This window comes from Armigeres subalbatus, chromosome 1 (assembly GCF_024139115.2).
Source record: "Armigeres subalbatus isolate Guangzhou_Male chromosome 1, GZ_Asu_2, whole genome shotgun sequence".
NCBI classification, from domain to species: Eukaryota; Metazoa; Arthropoda; class Insecta; order Diptera; family Culicidae; genus Armigeres; species Armigeres subalbatus.
This window is the reverse complement of record NC_085139.1, coordinates 204,069,578-204,091,619: the sequence shown is the minus strand read 5'-3', so window position 1 is coordinate 204,091,619 and position 22,042 is coordinate 204,069,578. Positions and strand designations below refer to the sequence as shown.

At 38.4% G+C, this 22,042-nt stretch overlaps 1 protein-coding gene and 1 long non-coding RNA gene across 2 annotated transcripts; one reads left to right on the top strand and one right to left on the bottom strand.

Moving 5' to 3' along the window:
- Positions 1-4,084: 4,084 nt before the first annotated feature.
- On the bottom strand, positions 4,085-6,817 carry LOC134206924 (uncharacterized). Its single transcript, XM_062682667.1, has 7 exons — positions 6,754-6,817; positions 6,596-6,688; positions 6,089-6,552; positions 5,850-6,021; positions 5,266-5,453; positions 4,770-4,947; positions 4,085-4,557 (listed from the first exon to the last, which is right to left on the bottom strand). The coding sequence occupies exons 1-7, from the start codon at positions 6,815-6,817 to the stop codon at positions 4,085-4,087; spliced, it is 1,632 nt and encodes a 543-aa protein (XP_062538651.1).
- A 13,729-nt stretch (positions 6,818-20,546) lies between these two features.
- LOC134210030 (uncharacterized) lies at positions 20,547-21,772 on the top strand. Its single transcript, XR_009978798.1, has 3 exons — positions 20,547-20,860; positions 20,937-21,406; positions 21,474-21,772. It is a non-coding gene; the product is annotated as an uncharacterized LOC134210030 (long non-coding RNA).
- Positions 21,773-22,042: the final 270 nt, after the last annotated feature.

The window sequence follows — 22,042 nt, the reverse complement described above, 5'->3', positions numbered from 1 at the left end:
GTTGTCAGCTAATTTATGTTTCGGTGTTCCGTTCGTTCCGCTCGAGGTTCCACCATACTGATACGACGCTGCTACTAAGGGATGTCCTGTCCTGGGATCTGTTCCTGCGGTTCCTGCTGATGATTATACAGTAGCAGCCAAGCATCCGGCAACATAAAGGTTTAAAAATAATCATACCTTATATATGTACTATATAATGAGTCATAAATTCAGATAAATAAAATATTTTACTTTATATTCATATAACCAATCAATTATTATGCTTCATTTTTATTTATATTTTGAACATATATGTCATCCAAAACAATTTTCGAAATGAAAACATAAAAAATCACCCATATATGAGTGAATTTCACCTAGAATAGAGTACCCATAAATAGGTAAACATTACAAATATTTCTATGAACCACTTGTACTCAAATATGAGTAAATGGCACTTCACCCATAAATAGGTATGTGCACTTTTTCACGATTATAGGTACTGTTCACCCATATTTGGGTGAACTGAACTAAGCGTGTAGGGTTTTGCTCTGCATACGACACTGAACAATGATTACTGGAGTGCGGCCCTGGCAAGTGGAGAGAGGTGATAGAGATTGGGGAGAACAAAACAGGTGAATGGACTGACCGGTCGTGTTTCTGATACAGTGAACGTTCGCTAATTGGGGTTTTTCTAGTTGGGGCACTTTTAAGTTAGGGGTTCGCTAATTGGGGCGAAACCCAATTAAAAAGCAGCTAAACGTCAGAATGTGATGTCAAAAACGCGTTGACGTTTTGTTTCCGTGTTTGGCGGGATCGATATTTTCTGGCGCGTGAAATTTTCTTTTTTTCAATGCAAAAAATAAACAACATTGACGCTTGTCAAACCGCCCCAATTAGCGAACGACATTCGCTAGTTGGGGTGAGGTCGTGCCCCAATTAGCGAACGATCACTGTATCAGTTCAAGTAAGAGGAAAAATAAAGAAAGGATTTTTAAAGTAAAGTTTTTAGTTTGTTTCTGCAGTGAACGTTCGCTAATTGGGGTTTTTCTAGTTGGGCGCTTTTTAGTTGGGGGTTCGCTAATTGGGGCGAAACCCAATTAAAAAGCAGCTAAACGTCAGAATGTGATGTCAAAAACGCGTTGACGTTTTGTTTCCGTGTTTGGCGGGATCGATATTTTCTGGCGCGTAAAATTTTCTTTTTTTCAATGCAAAAAGTAAACAACATTGACGCTTGTCAAACCGCCCCTATTAGCGAACGGCATTCGCTACACTGAGAACAAAAACATAGTAACCACTACCGAATCATAGGGTAAAATTAAAAACATCGCACCATTTGATTTCGGTAGAACGCTTACTGCAATTGAAAACACCATTTCCGCGGTGGAAGTTACTATGCTCTGACACATATGGTTGGCATAGTACGATTTACTATGAATGTGGTGAAATTGAAAATTGCTTCGATGAGAAAGTGACATTTATGGGAATGGTTCAATTTGACCACAATGAAGATGATTTTACTATGGCAAAATATCGGGCACGGTATTTTTAGCTATGTAAAAATAGTCATGGTAGTACAGACTTTCACTGGCTGGTCAGACAGACTGGTTCAAATGGAATAAATATTAGGAATTAATCAGGTATTTTTTTTATTTGGTACAGTTTTTTTTATAAATTTGGTCATCAAATTATATAAAATATTTCTTCAACCTTATATAATATTTGTTTCCTATGCAGTACAAATGAATAGGTGGTCCATCGAAATCATCCGCATTAATTACCCTAAATATAGAGTGAGGTTGACCAACTTCAAATGAAGCAAAATGTTCTATGTAGCCCTTAACTAACCGTTCTTGACATGCTATAAACAAGTGCTCATCCTTTAATAAAATATCTTTGATCTCGTATAACTGTACACATTTCATATTGTTTTTCGATATTGTAAGAAAATAGCCAACTTTATAATCGGTTCCCCTATACTTTACAAAATTCGTGACTGAAAAGTTGGTTGTTAGCAGCGTAGTAGTTAATTCCAATTTAGGAAAATATGGAAGATTAACAAGTTTAATTTTAATTGGTTGTTTGGGTTCTAGTATTTCAGCAAAGTTGGTTTGATTTTTGATATTTTTAATGAAGATAATATGAGCTTTTTTGCATAACGTCAAACAAATATTTCGGCGGCTCGTTATGGTTCTACAATACTTTTTAAATATCTGATGAACGGCTTCAAACCGAAAGCTCCATGTGTATCTAGGTGGACCTATTTTTCTTATGGCTTGTGCATAGTGTAAAATAATGTGATACTTAGGTTTAAGATTTCCGTTAAATAGCTCAATGTATAGAGAGTGATGATACGTTATCTGTTTTTCCAAAACACCTATCATTTCTACGTCAAAGTTTGGTAACAAGACTATATCAACTAACTCTACTAACGATAGAATAAAATTCCACACTCTATTACTTTCTGGCATCAATTCTCCGAATATCAAAGGAAAGTAATGGATGAACATCAACATTTCTCTAGCTGTCATCTTGAAGTTAGAAGATTTTATCTGTTCCTTTGTAATTTTCTTAAAAGTATTGCGCTTCTCGGTATCTCCGAAGTTAAACATTTGAATTTTGTAGTTGATTGTCGACAGAGATATGTGTAGAGTTTGTATCAGGTAATTCAAAACAAGAGAAATGTCATAGCTACAAATTCCGTGTGAAAAAAAATCGTGCATCACATCTACTACTGCAGAATCAGCAACGTGATAATGTGTAAGCCTATTAAACTCCGAATTTTCTCTTATACCTGTCTCTTTATATGGTTTATGCAAATCTACCTGATAATTCTCTTTCGATCGGTTCATATTGGTATCAAGTGTTACCGCGGATTGCGCATCGTACTTATTGATTTTGCAAAATCTGCAATAGTAGATATAATGAGCTAAACGACATGGAATATCCCATCAAAGTGTTGATGCCCAAATTGACTCCTAATATTCCTAATAGAACAAAATGTACTTTTACAATGCTGCCATTAATCGTCAAATCTAGCCCGTTAGTTTCCAAATCTACTAGAATATCGACTAAATCATGCAATGCTTTAGACGACCCGAGGTCAGACATATCGCTCGCCTTCACAAAACCAGCTACGAAGATGTTATCTAATCTTGATAATAAATGTGAAGGTATGGTAGGGAAACTATAATATAACGAACACACTTTATGTGTCCCTGAGTGAGCGCCAATTGCATCATTCATCTCGGCCTCATCTGAATAAAGGAAATAGGGTATGATTATCTTATTCATGCATTGCTGTCTGATGGATTTCCACAAAGACGTATTGATGACATTAGTTGCTGTGTCCTCTAGCTCAAGTCTTCTCATGTTCTCGATTGTTCTATCAAATACGCTGGGGCTTTCGAAAAAAACTTTAATTTGATGTTTAATAGGCATAAGGCATCCTTTTGACTTTACTTGTCCGTCATTATCGTGAAAATTTAGTATTTGGAAAGGCGCGCCTAACCCTAAGCTACGCGTAGTAGTGTTGAATGTTTGTTCGGTTGCAATAAATTTGAAAGGATCCATCAGTTCATTTAAAATATGACGTGTGTTTCCATCTTTTGGAATAGATACTACACTAGTTATTAATTCTAAAATAGGTTTAACTATATCCTCCGTGATGTTTTTCTGTATGTCTAGTACATCCTTTCTGGTTAAATTCGTTTTACTGTATAAATTTAACGTGAAACTGTGAACTTTTTCTCTAAGAGTAGCCCTTAATTCTAAAATAGCTTCTTCACTTAAATTTGAATTCTCTACAACTTTCTCTTCACTTTTGGGATCGATGGTCTCCTTTTCAGCGTCATCCATCGCAAAATCGTTAAATTGGTCTGTTTCAATTTCATCACGGCGTTGCGGAAAGCTTTTTTGGTGTTGTGGTTGAGGTGCAGATTGGAACAGGTGCTTGTGTTGCCCGATGATATGCCGTTTGAACCGATGAATGTCTTGAAATGGCGTGATGGGAATGCAAGCAGTACATTTGTACATGAATACGGGTGGTGTGCCATGATTAATTGTTAAATGATCGATGTAGTCCGACAATGTACTATGTATTTCCTCACACAGGAAGCACTTCATGTTGTTGATTTTCCAGGAATGATAGAAGTTCAAGCACCTGACCGTTTTTGGTTTTACGGCTGCAGTCTACGTCATAGAAATATTTTGCAACAAAGCACCAAAACAATTCACAGCTTTCAGGGAAGTTGTAGTTTAGAACAAGTTTCAACTTGATCACTACATCAATACTGCGTAGGAATGTTGGTAGACGGTACTCAAGCCATTGAGTAACGACGTAGAATGCGTCAAGCTGCTCCGGCCTTCCTACCACAAATATACGGGGTGAAAACTGCAAACCGCTGGATTCTGTTTCCGCTCTCAGTGAATCTCTTTCCTTCGTGTATTCCTCCTCCGTTTCGCATATGTAAAAACTCTCAATCTGGGCTTGCAGGATTGTTGGCAACTTTCGCGTCGATGTTCGAGATGGCTTGATTACAGCGTGGAAGACGGAACAGTAAATGAAATTCCGTGTATCTGAAAAAAAAACAACAATATGAAAAACTAAAATGTGTCCATTTGTGGGATGCCAGCAATATGAGCTACATCACTATACATTGATAAACTTTATATCAAGATGGTTTATATCAATTGCTTTTTATCAATCGAAATAGCTTGTACTGTAAACATAGCTTAAGAATGTATGCGATTTGTGGATCATAAATAGAAAACATGATAAGTTTGCTTACCGTCGGCGAGTCTGCGATTGTTCAAGTAATCCAACAGTTGAAGAGAACGATGATCCCTGATGTCGCACTGGTCTATGTACTCTCGGAACTTCACGAGAAATGTGTTCCAGGTATCGTAGAGCTTGTTTGTTTGCGCGCCGTTTGTATTCCCGTATATATATCCGTAGTCAGCATCGATCTAAACAGGACATAATTATTTTGATTTATAAGTGACATAATAGTGCAATCAAATTTGTTTATAGCGTGACTTATCAAAATAACTTAAATCATGACTATGTTTTGGATAAGTCGTATATTGGTAGAGTGAGTTTAATATTTGATCACCTGATTTTAACAATAGTGAAGCACATAAGTTTTAAATTAAGGATTTTTATTGGTGATGATATCAATTAAGGTTACACAGTCCCCTGGCTTTAAAACCCGTTCCAGCGAAAATATTTGAATTGATACTATTCATCAAGTGATCACAATGAATATTAAATAGTCTACTACTTACCAGTAAATACCCATTTCCGTCTGACAATCGTGGCCAATTTTTTATAACGTTTGATTTGTTTGTATCTGTGTCGTGACTAATGTGAGGTATGCGCAATAAAACTGAATCGTTCCACCGAAGTAGGACTTCATCAAACGGTTCCAAATTATTCCTTAACCAGTTTTTTATCGAAGTCAGACGATTGATTTCTGAAATATTTGATAATTAGTGAATATAATATCCTGGTACTTATTCAAAAGGACGTATGTGATTTTGTAAACAAAGATTCAAACGTTGATTCGTCCAAACTGATGGCACTCCCACGCAAACCAACACCACCAACAGATAGCCGAAGGCTTCCCCTACCTATCTGTGGTGATGGTTTGCGTGGGAGTGCTATCAGATTGGACAAATCGACGTTTGAATCTTTGTTTACAAAATCACATTCGTCCTTTTGAATAAGTACCCGAGAATGTTGATTTTAAAGCTACCCACTGAGCGAGACAAAGGGATAAAGCGTGATTAGATAACGTTGAGAAATAAGTGTCAGTAAACGAACCCAGCACATTCTCCGTGGCGAAGAAAGCGTTTCATACTTAACTTACCTTTCTCTGTTAAGTTCGATGCTTTCGCCTTACAATTCGTCCAGGGATCTGAAACTTCCGTACGTCGTCGATTAGGTAAACTTGCTTTTTTCCTATTGTGGAATCGATCGTACAGAAGTCCAGAGGGATGCTTTTTACCAGATGCTGCGTTTCGCGGATTATAATAGATCACCTGCAATGAAAAGTTAGTTTGAAATTGTTTAGTATAGAAATTCATTGAAGGTGAAATTTTAAATTACAGATAATTCAGTTGGAAATCGTGCAGCAATAAGCTCAGAGTAACGATCCATATCAGCTAATGTAAAGTAGGAATTATTGGCGATGTAGTAATCTACAATAGTATGTGCTAGGTATCTCCGGTGTTGCAAATCAAGCCGCCTATTTGCTTCGTAATATTGGCAGACAATTTTGCCTTTCTCATTCCTTTCGAGTATGCTGAGAAGCTCGTTGTTAGTTACTGCTGTTTGAAGAAATCTGCGTTGAGATGGTCCTGGCAGAGTGTTTTGGCTCGAAGGTGCTTCGTTAATCGGATTAATCAGCGGAACTGTTGGGCGATACAAAGCGCTTTCGGTCCACTGCTCCAGTTTTGAGCGCAGAGCATGTTTATGTCCCGTCCATTTTACAACGGAGAAAATATCGTTTAGCGCTTTTTCATCTATGACTTTAAGATAGTCTGGGGTGATTCCGTAAATATGTGATACAGCTAGTACCGAGATTTGATGAGAAAATTATCACCAATTACTTACTTATTAGAATGGAATAAACGGGGGTTTGTAGCTTCCAATCGTTTTCAATAATGTCCCGCAAATCCGGTTGCTCTTCCGGCTGTTCGTCAGTCTCTGAAACCAATTTTTATTCGTGACTTCAACACAATGATAGGTGTGACTAATTGTTAATAATTCACCTTCAATCAGTTGGTCTTCAGCAAGAAATTCTTCCGATAAAACATCGATTTTGAACTCTGCCATTTTCATGAACATGCACTTTCAAAATATTGCGATACAAAATGGCCACCTGCACGAGCTCGGAAAGTTTAAACTGAACTAATCATTAGCAGTGTTAGCAAACATTTATATTGTCGTGATTACTATGTTTTGATGTAAAGCGGTATTTTGTTCACAGATATTCAGAGGTTATATTGATTACAAACATTATTAATATTACTATGATATGGATCGTGTAACTCATGGTAAATTTAAATGAACTGCAGTAATCGTAATATTTTTCATGGTTTTGGCTACAATATTTTGTCATGGTAAAACCAAACGCATTACTGTAGTTCTAGATACTACATAATTTGTATCAGTGTAGTTGGGGTGAGGTCGTGCCTAGGGATCCTATAATGAGAGATATGCGAAAGCGGCCATTGTAAGCCAATCGAGCATTGAGAACTGTCAAAACGTGAGCCAAATGAACGTTGTTATTGTTGCAGATTGAGACGAGGGTGAGAGGTATTGAGATAGATTTTAAGAAAAGTTTCTTCGAATAAATAATTTGTTTTACTTTCGCGAGTAGATGTAATCTAGTTTATGTATCATGTTTCGCCTATTTATATTGCACTTTTATTTTAGTGATAAAGCTTATTTAAACACTGTTAGTGGACAGACAAACATATTCCAAATTGTTATCAAATGCAAAGTCATATACAAGCTTCAACATTTTGCGCTGCGGCAAGTGCTGGAAGCGTTTGCTAACAAAAGTAACAGCGTTGCTAAATCGTCTGGAAAAGTATTTGCATATATCTCATTATAGGATCCCTAGTCGTGCCCCAATTAGCGAACGATCACTGTATCCCTTACAAATTTGGCGACGAGGATTGTGTTTTGTGGTGAGTGGATTTTAGAATAATATGTATGTGTATATGGTGGACTAGAAAACGGAGACTAAACTTTTTATTGCAAATCCAAAATGGCGACTCCTCTGTGAGAATATGTGGATATCATTTGGCTGGAAGAGCTGGATTGCAAACTGGTGCAAGATTGTGATAACAAATATGGTGGCTGGAGAGGATTTTCTTCTTCTTCTTCGTTTCCAAAATTATATGTGTATGGTTGGTAAGTTTGAGAAGTCGAATATTCTGTTGAAGAAAAATGCATTGATTGTGATGAGAGTTATTGGGGAAAAACAAAACGACAACAAGGTATGACGGGAGATGTGAACGGCAAAGTGTTTTTGTTTACGTATTGTACCTGTAAGGACGCAGGAGGTGAACAATCGGGTCACGGGTCATTTGAGAAAAAGGTTTGTACCTGCACTGTAAACCTAACATTACTCTTTAAAGAGTAAAAAACACCCATTATTTTTCGACATATAGAACTGTCAAAATAATGGGTAAATATTTTTTCCCAATAATGTATATTTTGTGCCCATTTTAAAGTTCCACGCGTTTACTCATTAAGGAGTGAAAATCAAGTTGGAATTCATAAAGAAACATTCAAAGATTCTGATAGCGGAAGAGGTGAGAATTTATACATTTGTTGCTTTTATTCTCAATAAATATCCAATAAATTATGCCTATTTCAGCCTGGCGAACGAAAAGCTTATCAGCCAACAAAGTTGCCTCGAATTGAGACCACCGATTCTGAACGATTGCTGATGCAACTGCAGCTGCTGGTGATGTTTCGTAGCCGAATACGTTAGTCAACAGTAAGGAACGGCAATAGTGCCCAACATTGGTCCCGGGACAACCGGCCGGAGGCAACCGCTGGAGAGGATTCGTAGTGAACTGGTATCAGGAGGACGAAACGGTTGACGGTGATAAGGAATGCCTTCGACTCCGGCATTGATAGACGGTCCCAAAGCAGCTGCTAGTGGTGCTCCGTAGCTCGGCGCAGAATGCCGCCACAAGTTGGATCCTTATTTGTAGCTTAACTGGTTCGATTTGCATGTAAATAGTATAGATCTCATGATCAAGTTTATGAGAATCAGTGATTTCTTTCGACGGAATCTAGAAATGGAAAAGTTTCGAGTCACCGGCGAAAAAACAACTTATCATTTTAAACATTATGTAAATATACGTTCATAATTGAATAAATACTAATATCATGTTCGATTATATTCATGCTCAACATCTCTATCGTTTAATAACTTGATGATATTTGTTTTCAAATTTTCGGGAATGCATTACCAAAATAATAAAGCATGTTTTTTACCCATTTTCCGGCCAAATTTTTTTCAGATAATGGGTAAAAAACACTCTTTGACTTGACGTTAGAGTGGTTTACCCATTAATGAGTAAACACTGTTTACTCTTTTAATGAGTTGAACTATTTAACTTCATAATGGGTACTTTTTTACCCATTAAAGAGTACTTTGCTGGCACAGTGTGTTATGTAATGACAGGAGGTGAACTATCGTTCGCGGGTTATGTTATGTACCTGTAGAATACAGGAGGTGGAATTTATTTCCACGGGCTGTCCCTGCAGTGGTGTGGCAGGAGGTGGGCTTACAAATAAACGGGCTACAGATAAAATGCGGTAAACTCACGGGAAATTAGTTTCTTTGAATGTGATGAGAAAGAAAAAGGGAATAAAATAAAACCTTTCCAGCCAACCGTTTCAGAAATATTTATAATGAATTAAACGAAGCATATTTGTTTGAATTGATCATTGCATAGTGGGTATCGATGTTATTTATTTGTAAATGGAGGATACACGGCCACTGCCACCTTTCCGGTGTGATCTGGGACGGTGTGATGATATTGAAAAGCAAAAACTGTCCAAAGAGTGGAGAATCTGGAAAGGTGCACTGGAATGTTATTTCGACGCATATGACTTAACAGATCAACGAAAAAAAACGCGCCAAACTTTTGCATTTGGGTGGGCCCCAATTTCAACGTATTTTCCAAAATTTACCTGATCGCGAAAACTTTCCGTTAGTTGCAATTGAAAACCCTTGGTATGATGTGGCAGTTAATGCGTTAGATGTGTTCTTTGAACCTTGTCGACAAAATTGTCTGGAAAGACACAAACTCCGGCAAATGAAGCAAAATAATGGGGAAAGGTTTGCTGACTTCGTTCTACGCTTACGGCAGCAAGTCTCCGATTGAAAAGTACGCTACAGAGGGCCGAGAGGTGTTGACTGCAGTCTTTCTAATCGACGTAATTATCGAGGGATGTTTGTCTCAGGAACTGCGCCGGCGCATTTTACAGCAGGATCGGACACTTGCAGAAGTTGAGGCACTTGGTGTTACACTTGAGGGTGTTGAGCATCAAGTGAGGGACTTCGGAAAGAAAGATCAAGATTCGGTGGTGAACCATCAGGTCATGAAAATCACAAGTAAACCCATTCTCAAATTTCAAAGTCGTTCACAGCAAGTACCAGGAAAAACATTTTTTGATCGCCAACGTCCATTAATGACCAGATCAGACATCAGTTGCTTTAATTGTGGGCGACGTGATCACATTTCCTCAGCAGAGAATTGTCCAGCTAGAGGAAAAGTTTGCCACTCTTGCAACCGGGTTGGTCATTTTGAGTCTCGTTGTCGATTCAGGAAGAGGCAAACAATGTCGTCACATCCGAGGAAACAGATCCGCACAATTGAAGAGCAGAAAGACACATCACCACCCGAAGAGGCATCCAAGACATACTACGCATTTCATGCAGGCAATGAGTCAAATGTAATACAGTGCAAAATAGGTGGGGTAGCATTGGACCTGTTAGTTGACTCAGGTTCGGATGCAAACTTGATTTCAGATAAAGAATGGGAAACATTGAAGCAGAAAAAGGTGATTGTCTTTGAATGTGTAAAGGGAAGCAACAGAGTGCTCAAAGGATATGCTAGTGATGAAGCGTTGACAATTTTGGGAACATTTGTGGCGGACGTGACGATTGGTGAAAAGTCGATCCGTGCGGAGTTCTACGTCATTAAAGGTGGACAAAGATGCTTGCTAGGAGACAAAACAGCAAAGGCGCTGGGGATACTGAAAATTGGACTTGATATACAACGAGTTCAGCAAGATAACGAACCATTCTCGAAAATAAAGGATGTGCAACTTCAAATACATATGGACCCAGATGCTAAACCAAATACCGATGCCTTTGGAGTGTGCCGTTAACCGTAAGTTAGAGCAAATGCTGGCCAGAGACATCATTGAGAAGAATGAGGGTCCTGCGTCTTGGGTCTCACCACTGGTAGTGGTAGGTGTCGTATACGCACTGGACTCAGCCGAATAGTCATACAAATCGCGAACACGAATGAACAAAATACATCCGATTGATTGAAACATCGTCAATAGACTAACCCTCTCATGTAGAGATGTCGCAAATTAATCGATTATTTCGATTAATCGATTCATCGTTGTGATAATCGATTAATTTTGAATCGATTATTACCCAACGATTAATCGATTCAATAATCGAGATGAATCGTGAGTAATCGATTAGTTACTAATCGATTAATCAGAATTTTACGACATCATAAGGATGTCGAAAATTAATTGATTATTTCGATTAATCGATTCATCGTTGTGATAATCGATTAATTTTGAATCGATTACTATACAATGATTAATCGATTCAATAATCGACAAGAATCAAGAGTAATCGATTAGTAACTAATCGATTAATCGGGATTTTACGACATCTCTACTCTCATGCACATTTCTGCTTTCTCTAGCTGCCGTCTGTCCGGCTCAGATCCTTACATTTACATTTTCTCTCTTTCATACCTTCATTCTACTTCCCTTCATTCCTTCATCACCAAGTCGCACCTCTCACGATTGAATGACGTTTGTCGCATTCGTATGCATCAACGTATGCGCTTTCTGTCTAAGCTTTTCAAAATTGAAAGCTTTGAAACAGTGGACTTTCTAACACTCAGAGAAATTCACATAAATGGTCTAAACATATATTAAATAGTTCAATCAAAGGTAATTGCCTATTTCCGGGGATTAAACCACCCGACTTGGACGTTAATTTACAATGTTATGGAAACTCATATGTGAATATGTACGTTATGTGGAAGATATTGATTTGGAAAATGTATTGGAGGTAACCACTTTCCCTTCGATGGGACTCGAACCCATGACCCTACAATACGCTAGACTGGTGCTTTAACCAACTAAGCTACGAAGGACCTCCGTCGGCCTTCGCAACCTAGCGACTACTGAACGAGCTCGAGATTCCCTAATTGGACGCATAGTCAAATCACTCGCAATCCATTTCTCAAGTCAATACTTCCACATGTGTATTGTACACATCCACATTAGAGGAGCGTGAGTATTTAGAATGTCTGGCAGGCTATACACATTCTTCATCAGCAACTGTACTGATCAAGTGAGGTTGTGTAAGCTATTTGCCAGTCGGTCGTCAAGCCAAATACTCACGCTCCTCTAATGTGGACGTGTACAATACACATGTGGAAGTATTGGCTTGAGAAATGGATTGCGAGTGATTTGACTATGCGTCCAATTAGGGAATCTCGAGCTCGTTCAGTAGCCGCTAGGTTGCGAAGGCCGACGGAGGTCCTTCGTAGCTTAGTTGGTTAAAGCACCAGTCTAGCGTACTGTAGGGTCATGGGTTCGAGTCCCATCGAAGGGAAAGTGGTTACCTCCAATACATTTTCCAAATCAATATCTTCCACATAACGTACATATTCACATATGAGTTTCCATAACATTGTAAATTAACGTCCAAGTCGGGTGGTTTAATCCCCGGAAATAGGCAATTACCTTTGATTGAACTGAACTTGAGTTGCGTGCTCTTGCCTACGCAATGCGGTCGGGTCTGAGCTTGACGACCGACTGGCAAATAGCTTACACAACCTCACTTGATCAGTACCGTTGCTGATGAAGAATGTGTATAGCCGCCAGACATTCTAAATACTCACGTTCCTCTATTGTGGACGTGTACAATACACATGTGGAAGTATTGGCTTGAGAAATGGATTGCGAGTGATTTGGCTATGCGTCCAATTAGGGAATCTCGAGCTCGTTCAGTAGCCGCTAGGTTGCGAAGGCCGACGGAGGTCCTTCGTAGCTTAGTTGGTTAAAGCACCAGTCTAGCGTACTGTAGGGTCATGGGTTCGAGTCCCATCGAAGGGAAAGTGGTTACCTCCAATACATTTTCCAAATCAATATCTTCCACATAACGTACATATTCACATATGAGTTTCCATATATTAAATAATCAGATGGTCTATCGCATTCACTACAGTAGGGAAAACCAACGGTGAGCCCAGAATATGTCTTGATCTGCGTCGCGTCAACGAAGCTGTCCTTCGTGAACGCCATCCGATGCCATCCGTTGATGATTATTTAGCTAGATTGGGTGAAGGAAAATACTGGAGCAAGCTTGACATTAAGGATGCATTTCTGCAAATTGAGTTGGCTCCTGAATCGAGGGATGTAACAACATTTATCACGAATACAGGACTGTTTCGCTTCGAGAGGCTTCCATTTGGCCTCGTCACAGCCCCAGAGATGTTTCAAAAAGTGATGGATCAAATTCTCGCGGGGTGCTGCGGAACTAGATGGTATCTCGATGACGTTGTAATCGAAGGAGATGATCTTGAACAACACAACGAGCGTTTAAATGAGGTATAGCTTGAAAAAAGCAAATGTTCTGTTTTATTAATTTTGATCGAAATAAATGAATTTGTTTGATTTTTTTTAAACATTAGGTTTTACGGAGATTTAAAGAGCGCAATATTGAACTGAATTGGGAAAAATGTGTATTTCGGGCTAAGGTAATGGACTTTTTGGGGCATCAAATTACTGAGTTCGGAATTTCCCCGTCACCGAACAAAGTTGATGCCATATTGTCATTTCGTCCACCAGCAAACGAGGCCGAGATTCGAAGCTTTCTCGGGTTGGCTAATTATTTGAACAAATTCGTCCCCAATTTAGCCACTATTGATGCACCACTAAGAGAATTGATGAAAAAAGGCACTAAATTTGAATGGACATCTCGGCAGCAAGAATCATTCGACATGATTAAGCAAGAAATGTCAAAAGCTTTGAAATTAGGATTTTTCAACGAAAATGACGAAACATCAGTGATGGCTGACGCAAGTCCAATTGGACTTGGAGCTATTCTGATACAAACTAAAGTGGACGGGACCAGCAGAGTGATATGTTGTGCTTCCAAGTCACTCACTGAAACCGAAAAACGATATTGTCAAACTGAAAAAGAGGCGCTCGCTGTCGTTTGGAGTGTCGAACGCTTTCAAACATATTTGTACGGAAGTTCTTTTAAAATTCTATCGGATTGCAAGGCGTTAGAATATCTTTTCACGCATCGCTCACGGCCTTGTGCTAGGATCGAGAGGTGGGTACTCCGGCTTCAGGCATTTGATTATCAGGTTATACATATTTCCGGAGAAAAGAATTTAGCGGACGTTCTATCCCGTTTAAGCACTATGCCTGCCATTCCTTTCGATCCAGCTGAAGAACTGATGATTCAACATATTGTTACGTCTGCTGCAACATCAACTGCACTGAAGTGGGAGGACATAGCTGATAAGTCTCAGAAGGATCCCGAAATCCAACAAGTTTTGAAATGTATTGACGAAGATAACATCAAAGAACTACCGCTTGCCTTTCGAGTTATCGCTAACGAACTGTGTCGTTTTGGAGAAGTATTATTGCGTGTAGATAGATTAGTAATACCAGAGTCCTTACGTGATCAAGTTCTCCATATTGCGCACGAAGGTCACATTGGCGTTAGAATGATGAAACTACATCTCCGCGGAGCGGTGTGGTGGCCAAAGATGGATACAGCTGTGGAATCTTATGTCAAAAAATGTCGAGGGTGCATACTTGTCGCTACTCCGGAACCACCGGAACCCCTGGGAACATATTGCCATCGATTTTCTAGGCCCTCTGCCAAACGGACAAACTCTGTTAGTTGTAGTAGACTACACAGAAGGAAATAATGGAAAATAAACAGCGCGTAAAACTCAACATGCGAAAATTTACACTATTTTACGCTATAATTGCTCTCTTCCTAACAAGATTGCTTATAACTTGTATGCAATATAAAAGATTAACGTCAAAAATTGTATACATTTAGGCCATATCCCGTCTGGACTTACGCTAATAATGGCGTTCCATTTATGTGCATGAATTTTAGCGTAAATTTCAGTGGATTTTTCTATCTGTGTATTATAGTCGCTATGTTGAAGTGTGCGATATGAAACAAATTTCCGCTAAAGAAACGATTAACCAGCTCTCAACAATCTTCAGTCGTTTCGGCATTCCTTTATCGATTCGGGCGGATAATGGACCCCAACTAAACTCTTCGTGTGAGGAGTTCACAAGTTTTTGTAAGGATTTGGGTATTAAATTGGTCAATACTATTCCTTATTGGCCTCAACAGAATGGGGAAGTTGAACGCCAAAACCGCTCCATTCTGAAACGGCTACGGATAGCACAGGAACTTGGGCAGGACTGGAAGAAAGTTCTGTCGCAGTACATCTTGGCTTATCATGCTACAATTCATCCAACCACGGGAAAATCACCATCAGAGCTTATGTTTGGTCGGCGTATTCGCAGTAAACTTCCAGAAGTACCGCGGTTTGATAAATCTCGTTCTGAAGTGAAGGATTACGATCGGCTGGAAAAAGCGAAAGCAAATATAGTATATTAACAATATAGTCCACTTCGTAAATACCCATATATTAGGCAAGCGACAGCACATTAACACCATCTTGCGTCACAAAAGGCAACTAACGCCTAAAAACGATAGCCAAGGGGTGCGTTAATTGCGAAAATTACACTAATTTTACAATTTTTGAAAATTTGAATCACATTTTTTTAAATTTTATTTTTAAACTCAGATATCAAAATGGGGTCATGGGATGATTTCTAGCATATCATTTTGAAATGTTATGTTGCATACTGAATTATACGTTTAAGCACCCCTCGGAATGTATCTTCACTACATTGCTTGCCTTTTGTGACACCGCGGCGCTACTGCATTGTCTCTTCAAATCAGCCAGAGTGGACTATATTGGTAATAGAGTATATTTGGCGAAAGGTAAGGAGTACACTGATGCAAAGCGAAAAGCTCGGAATAGTGAAATTGCAGTTGGAGATCACGTAATTGCCAAACGTATGCGCAAAGATAATAAACTGAAAACAGACTATTCTCAGGAAGAATTCATTGTGACTCGCAGATCTGGCAGTGATGCAACTATAAAATCTATGATGACCAATAGAGAGTATCGTCGAAACGTATGTCATTTGAAAAGGGTTGAGCAAAGCGGTGACAACTCTTTACAAGAGGAGGAACTAAAGAAGCCAGTGCAAGTTGCACCAAATGGAGTTGAAGACCGAAATGAAGTCTCCAGTATGCCTCCAGTCTGTGTCAATGAAGGCGAAAAACGAATTCGAAAGGAGCCTATTAAATACAATGATTATGTACCTCACTAAACGTGATAAAAATATTGTTAAGGTGGGATTGTAGGGTTTTGCTCTGCATACGACACTGAACAATGATTACTGGAGTGCGGCCCTGGCAAGTGGAGAGAGGTGATAGAGATTGGGGAGAACAAAACAGGTGAATGGACTGACCGGTCGTGTTTCTGATATCTTTTATCTTCTGATCTTTTGAGACTCCTGAAAGAAGGCTATCGAGTCTCTTGAAAGGAACCATTTGGAAGGCCTCTAAGGCTCTTGAAAGGAGGCTTTTGTCTATCTTCTCGCAATATCGAATTCAACCGTTTTCAGATTTTAAGGCATCGACACGGTTGTTTCTAATCTTCCTGAAATCAGCAGAAGTCAAAGTTTACGTTTGCGACTTTCGCCCTTTTGAAACAACAATGACATATCCAGTTTTCCGCGAGAGCGGTAATGACCGCCAGCTTGCCTGCGGGTTAGTCTCTGATTTTACGTGTGTGGAGGTTATCTGCACCCACCGTTCGAGCATATTGATCAATGTGTATATAAGAAGGCTTGAAATCACTTAATCAGCACCTTCTTAGGGCCGATGCCCACGTAGCGTGTTTTCAAGCTGCGTGCACGCCGCGTCCACGCAAAGTACCCAGCATCAAATCTAGACCAACATTTGAAAAGGGCGTAATCAGAAGGAATAAATTTTGGCTGTTACGCCCTTTTCAAATGTTGGTCTAGAAATGTACTCGTGCACACGTTTACGTGCATTACTCCATTTGATGCTGGGGTAGCTTGCGTGAACGCGGGTGCACGCAGCGTAAAAAACCGCTACACGGTTAAACTCGAAAACTCATTAATGAGTAAAAAAGTACGCATTTTAAGTTGTAGTATGTAAATGTCAAAAAATGGGGGAATTTTGACAACTTAGAATGAGTGAAAAAATACTCATTTCGAGTATGCAGTTTCCAGTTGAAAAAGAGTATTTAAAACACCTAAATGGGTGAAAAAATACTTCGGCAGTTTTTGTTTACGAATTCGACGCTCTCAATCAAATTATTGAAATAAATTCAATATTGTGGTAATAAACGAGAAACTAATAATGGAAGACGTCAAATAGATGAGAGAAGCAGGTAAGTCAAAATCTTGGGCAGTTTGATATTATTATGTATTTGTATTTATGTATTCTTTCAGAATCAGACCAAAGAGCCAGAACTTATGCGGAGAATCACGCGTGATTACTTATTTGCATCTGCACCTTGATCGGTAACACAATTCACAGTTTATGCACCGGAATCGACAGTCCAATCCGCCTACATATTTATTATTTATTTTCTTTCCATAGCAATATGGGCAAATCGTTGTAAGGATAGAAAAAAAATTATGTTACTAAATCCAATCTCACTGTATGTAATGTAATGCATGTAAATGACAATATTTGAATAAATGTACGACTTCAATTTAAATTATTCGATGGAATTAATATGTTATTGCAATCAAAAAGAATATTTCAAAACCCCACGAGATTTTATTCCCCAAAATGAGAGTTTTTTACCCATTTTTAGCTTCTTTTCATTCCCAAAAATGGGTAAATATCCCACATTTTTTGACGTATATGTCGTTAACTCAATAATGAGTAAAAGCAAGTTTACTCATTAAATGAGTAGATCCACTTATTCTTTGAAATGAGTGAAATTTTACCCATTAATGAGTTTCCGAGGTTCTCCGTGTAGGTGGACATCGGCCCTTATATGCCACATTGGTCAGAATGCACGGAGCGGTGGGTGCTGTTGACCAAAAGATATTTTAGTTACTAGATAAAGATTGTCGCTGTCGTCGCTGTCCGGAACATCTTTTGCTGGCGAGGATAGGGGAGCTAAATGTCAAAGAAGGAAAATCCATACGATTTGACAGGTATGTACCACACATGTTTCGGACAGCAGAACAAAGGGAACAGAAGCGACAATCTTTATCTAGTAACTAAAATATCTTTTTGTTGACCTCAAATCAGAGACTAAAGCCCCAAACGCAATACAACGGAACGGCGACGGAAACGGAAAATTTGACAGTCAGCCCATATATTTTCTGTCAAATTTGCCGTTTCCGTTACCGTTCCGTTGTATTGCGTTTGGGGCTTAACCCGCTGGCAAGCGGCGACCATTACCGCTCGCGGAAAACTGGATTGGCTGCTTTTTTTTAACAGTTTGATTGGCCTCACGATGTCCGCATTTTTCATATCCAGGCCTCTAGTGAGGAGCTCGTAATCAAATATATTCACGCCAAATGTTAAGAATTTGGCGGAGATTCACCTTGCAAAACAAACATGTTAGATTTATAAAATGCATGAATCGTGAGGTCCCTGGTTCCACAATTTGAAAACGCTTCACACCTTTCACGGAGAATTGAGAATACACATTTTATGTATTAAAATCACCCACTTTCGGAATCTATATGAAGCTGTCAAAAAGGTGGGTGATTCTAAAATATGCAGAATGGGGGGAAAGTACCCATCTTCAAATAGTTCTATTGGGTTAAGAATGTGAGTACTTTTTATCCGTTTATGTGGATGAAAAATAGTTTGCAGTTTTCTGTGAAGTTTGGGAATGGCGTCTCTCAGGGATTTTTTTATTTAAGATTATGTATTTGCAACAGTTTATTGACTAGTTATAACTATTAGGATGCTAAAGTTGTAAACAATAAAGGTAAGTAAATTGACTGTTTGAGTCAACAAATATGTTGATTAACGTTGCAAATTATATTGAGATTTTTTTATGCTATGGGTTTTTAAGAGGATTCATATTGCCATTTCAGCTTGCTTTGCGTTGGAACGGTATGCTAATATAACGGCATTATATTTGAGAACATCGACGAGACCTGGATATCTATAGATGGATGAGATAAAAACTAAAGAACTAGCATGCAATGGACATAAAAAGAACAGGGACGTCGTAGAACAGAAACGACTGGTCAATATGTGATTTGTGAATAATATAATTAATATTTTTAAGTGTATTATAATTATTTATAAGATAAAAGTAAAAATAAATGCATTATTCGTTGTTTTGTTGTGTAATATACTGTATATGTGATCATTTTTTTACTGGACCAAAAACATCAGCGCTGAAATTGTTTTTACTGCAGATGGGTGTTTTTTACCCACCCAAGAAAAAAATTGCTTCCTGAGATGGTTGAAAAGTACACATCTGTTTTGACGTACAAGCCCTCTTCCCATTTATGGGTAAAGCCATTTTACCCATCTTGTGGGTTAGTCCAGTTATCTCGAAGATGGGTGAAAAAACACCCACTTCTGAGTATTCCAATTTCTCCGTGTTTATCACACTATGCTTCAGATGGAAATGATCTACACTGTAAACCCGGCATTACTCATTAAAGAGTAAAATGGACCCATTTTTTGACGATATATGAAATTGTCAAAATAATGGGTATTTTAAAAAATTGGATAGTGGGTAATTTGTGTCCACTTTCAAGTTCAATAATTCTACCCATTAATGGGTGAAAAAATAGTTGTTTGCGACAAATCTGCATAAGACTGCCGATACAAAAAGTTGACTAAAGTTGAAAGTGAGAATTATTTTAGTTTTATTTGGTTTGTATGTTTTAATATAATATAGTTTTCTATCTATTTCAGCAAATGGAATTTTTTCAATCTTCGCGGACAACTGATTGTTGGGAAAGCATTAGGTTGGAGAAAAAATGTCGATGGACGAGTTCGATTGAAAATAATCGCTGGCCCGCTAAATCCCCGTGAAAAATATGCGATGGTTCTGAAAAATGCCGGAAGCATTGAACGAGGAGGGTAATTTTCATTACTTCTACGAAATGTGCCAGCTGAATTTGTGAAGCATGTTCCCGTAGAGAGAATGCTCTCGCGATGTATGGTACTGCCATATAAAGATGTGGATTATTTATTATTGGTGAAATAAAATGATTTTATTTAATGCAAATATTCGGCAAATGTTTAATTTATTGAATTACGAATGAATTTGATTTTATTATTAGCAATTTTTAAAACGATAAAGGGTGAATTTTACCCATTGTGAACAAAAAACTTTTTCCAATAATGGGTGAATTTTACTCGTTTTTTGACGTACAAGTTGTTTACTCATTAATGAGTAAACGTTGTTTACTCTTTTAATGAGTTGAACTATTTAACTTCATAATGGGTACTTTTTTACCCATTAAAGAGTATTTTGGCGGCACAGTGTAGGATAGGATGTGACAAGTAGTCAGTAAAAATCGTACCGATTTGCTGTCACAATCGTACCGGTTGCTGATTGGTTGAATATGACAATCGATTACTTCGATTGGTAGCGGCGCGTTTTCCGTACACGCTTAGATTGGTTTACCTATTTATGGGTACTATATTCACTCATATGTGGGTAAATGCAATTATACCAATATTATTAGTAAGACTTACCCAAAATATTGGTGAAATTTACTGATATTCTGAAGAAATAGACTTTACCTATATTTGGGTAATCGCATTAACCCATATTTGGATGAAAAAATGAACATAAATAAATAAAGCAGAACTAATGGCCGCCTCGTGAATGTCGCCGTCGTCACAGCAGTTCATAAATTCATCCCTTTCTTTATTGTTCAACCCAGTCAATGCCGGTATCTATCAACGTAACTAGTTCCGAGTGTTCTTCATAAAAGGTACATATTTTTTGTATTTTATTGGGTAGGATTGGTATTTTTCTTATCTTATATATTATTGATACACCACTTTCAGATTGGAACTTCTCGAAGATCTCCAGTTCCGACCAAATAGCACCATATCGACCTCCATGCATGCGGCCAAAACGGATACTAGTTCCTAATCGATCGGCGGAGATTCCATTGTCGAAGCTGTGAGCCCCTGACCCCAAACGGTTCCACATTCTTAGGAAGTGCCAGTGCTTCGGATTGTTTCGCAACAGTTCCAGTGAGCTAATTGATTTTGCAACAGAAAGGTCTTGACGATGTTGTTCCGACATGCATGCTACCTACCGTCTTGGTCTCAGTTTTGGTGTTCCCGATCATCAATTTGGAAGTGGCCGTGATGGCATCAAGAAGAACAGATCCAGTTAATTCGAAAAGGAAATGGAACGTGAGTGCGAAAGGGGTGCGGGTACGGGTGCAGTAGTTCCTGTTTGTACCAAAAAATTGTTTTGCTATTATCCGATGCTGCTCCTGGAAGAAACCTCCGGATTGATAGGATTGGTAGGTTATTTGGTTTTTTAAATTATAGTTTATTCATATAATTGATGGTTTGGTTTTTATTTTCCAGATCACCAGTTCCGCATTGGCATGCCGTCAAACATCCACACCGGCATTGCGTTTATGTTGTCAGCTAATTTATGTTTCGGTGTTCCGTTCGTTCCACTCGAGGTTCCACCATACTGATACGACGCTGCTACTAAGGGATGTCCTGTCCTGGGATCTGTTCCTGCGGTTCCTGCTGATGATTATACAGTAGCAGCCAAGCATCCGGCAACATAAAGGTTTAAAAATAATCATACCTTATATATGTACTATATAATGAGTCATAAATTCAGATAAATAAAATATTTTACTTTATATTCATATAACCAATCAATTATTATGCTTCATTTTTATTTATATTTTTAACATAAATGTCATCCAAAACAATTTTCGAAATGAAAACATAAAAAAATCACCCATATATGAGTGAATTTCACCTAGAATAGAGTACCCATAAATAGTTAAACATTACAAATATTTCTATGAACCACTTGTACTCAAATATGAGTAAATGGCACTTCACCCATAAATAGGTATGTGCACTTTTTCACGATTATAGGTACTGTTCACCCATATTTGGGTGAACTGAACTAA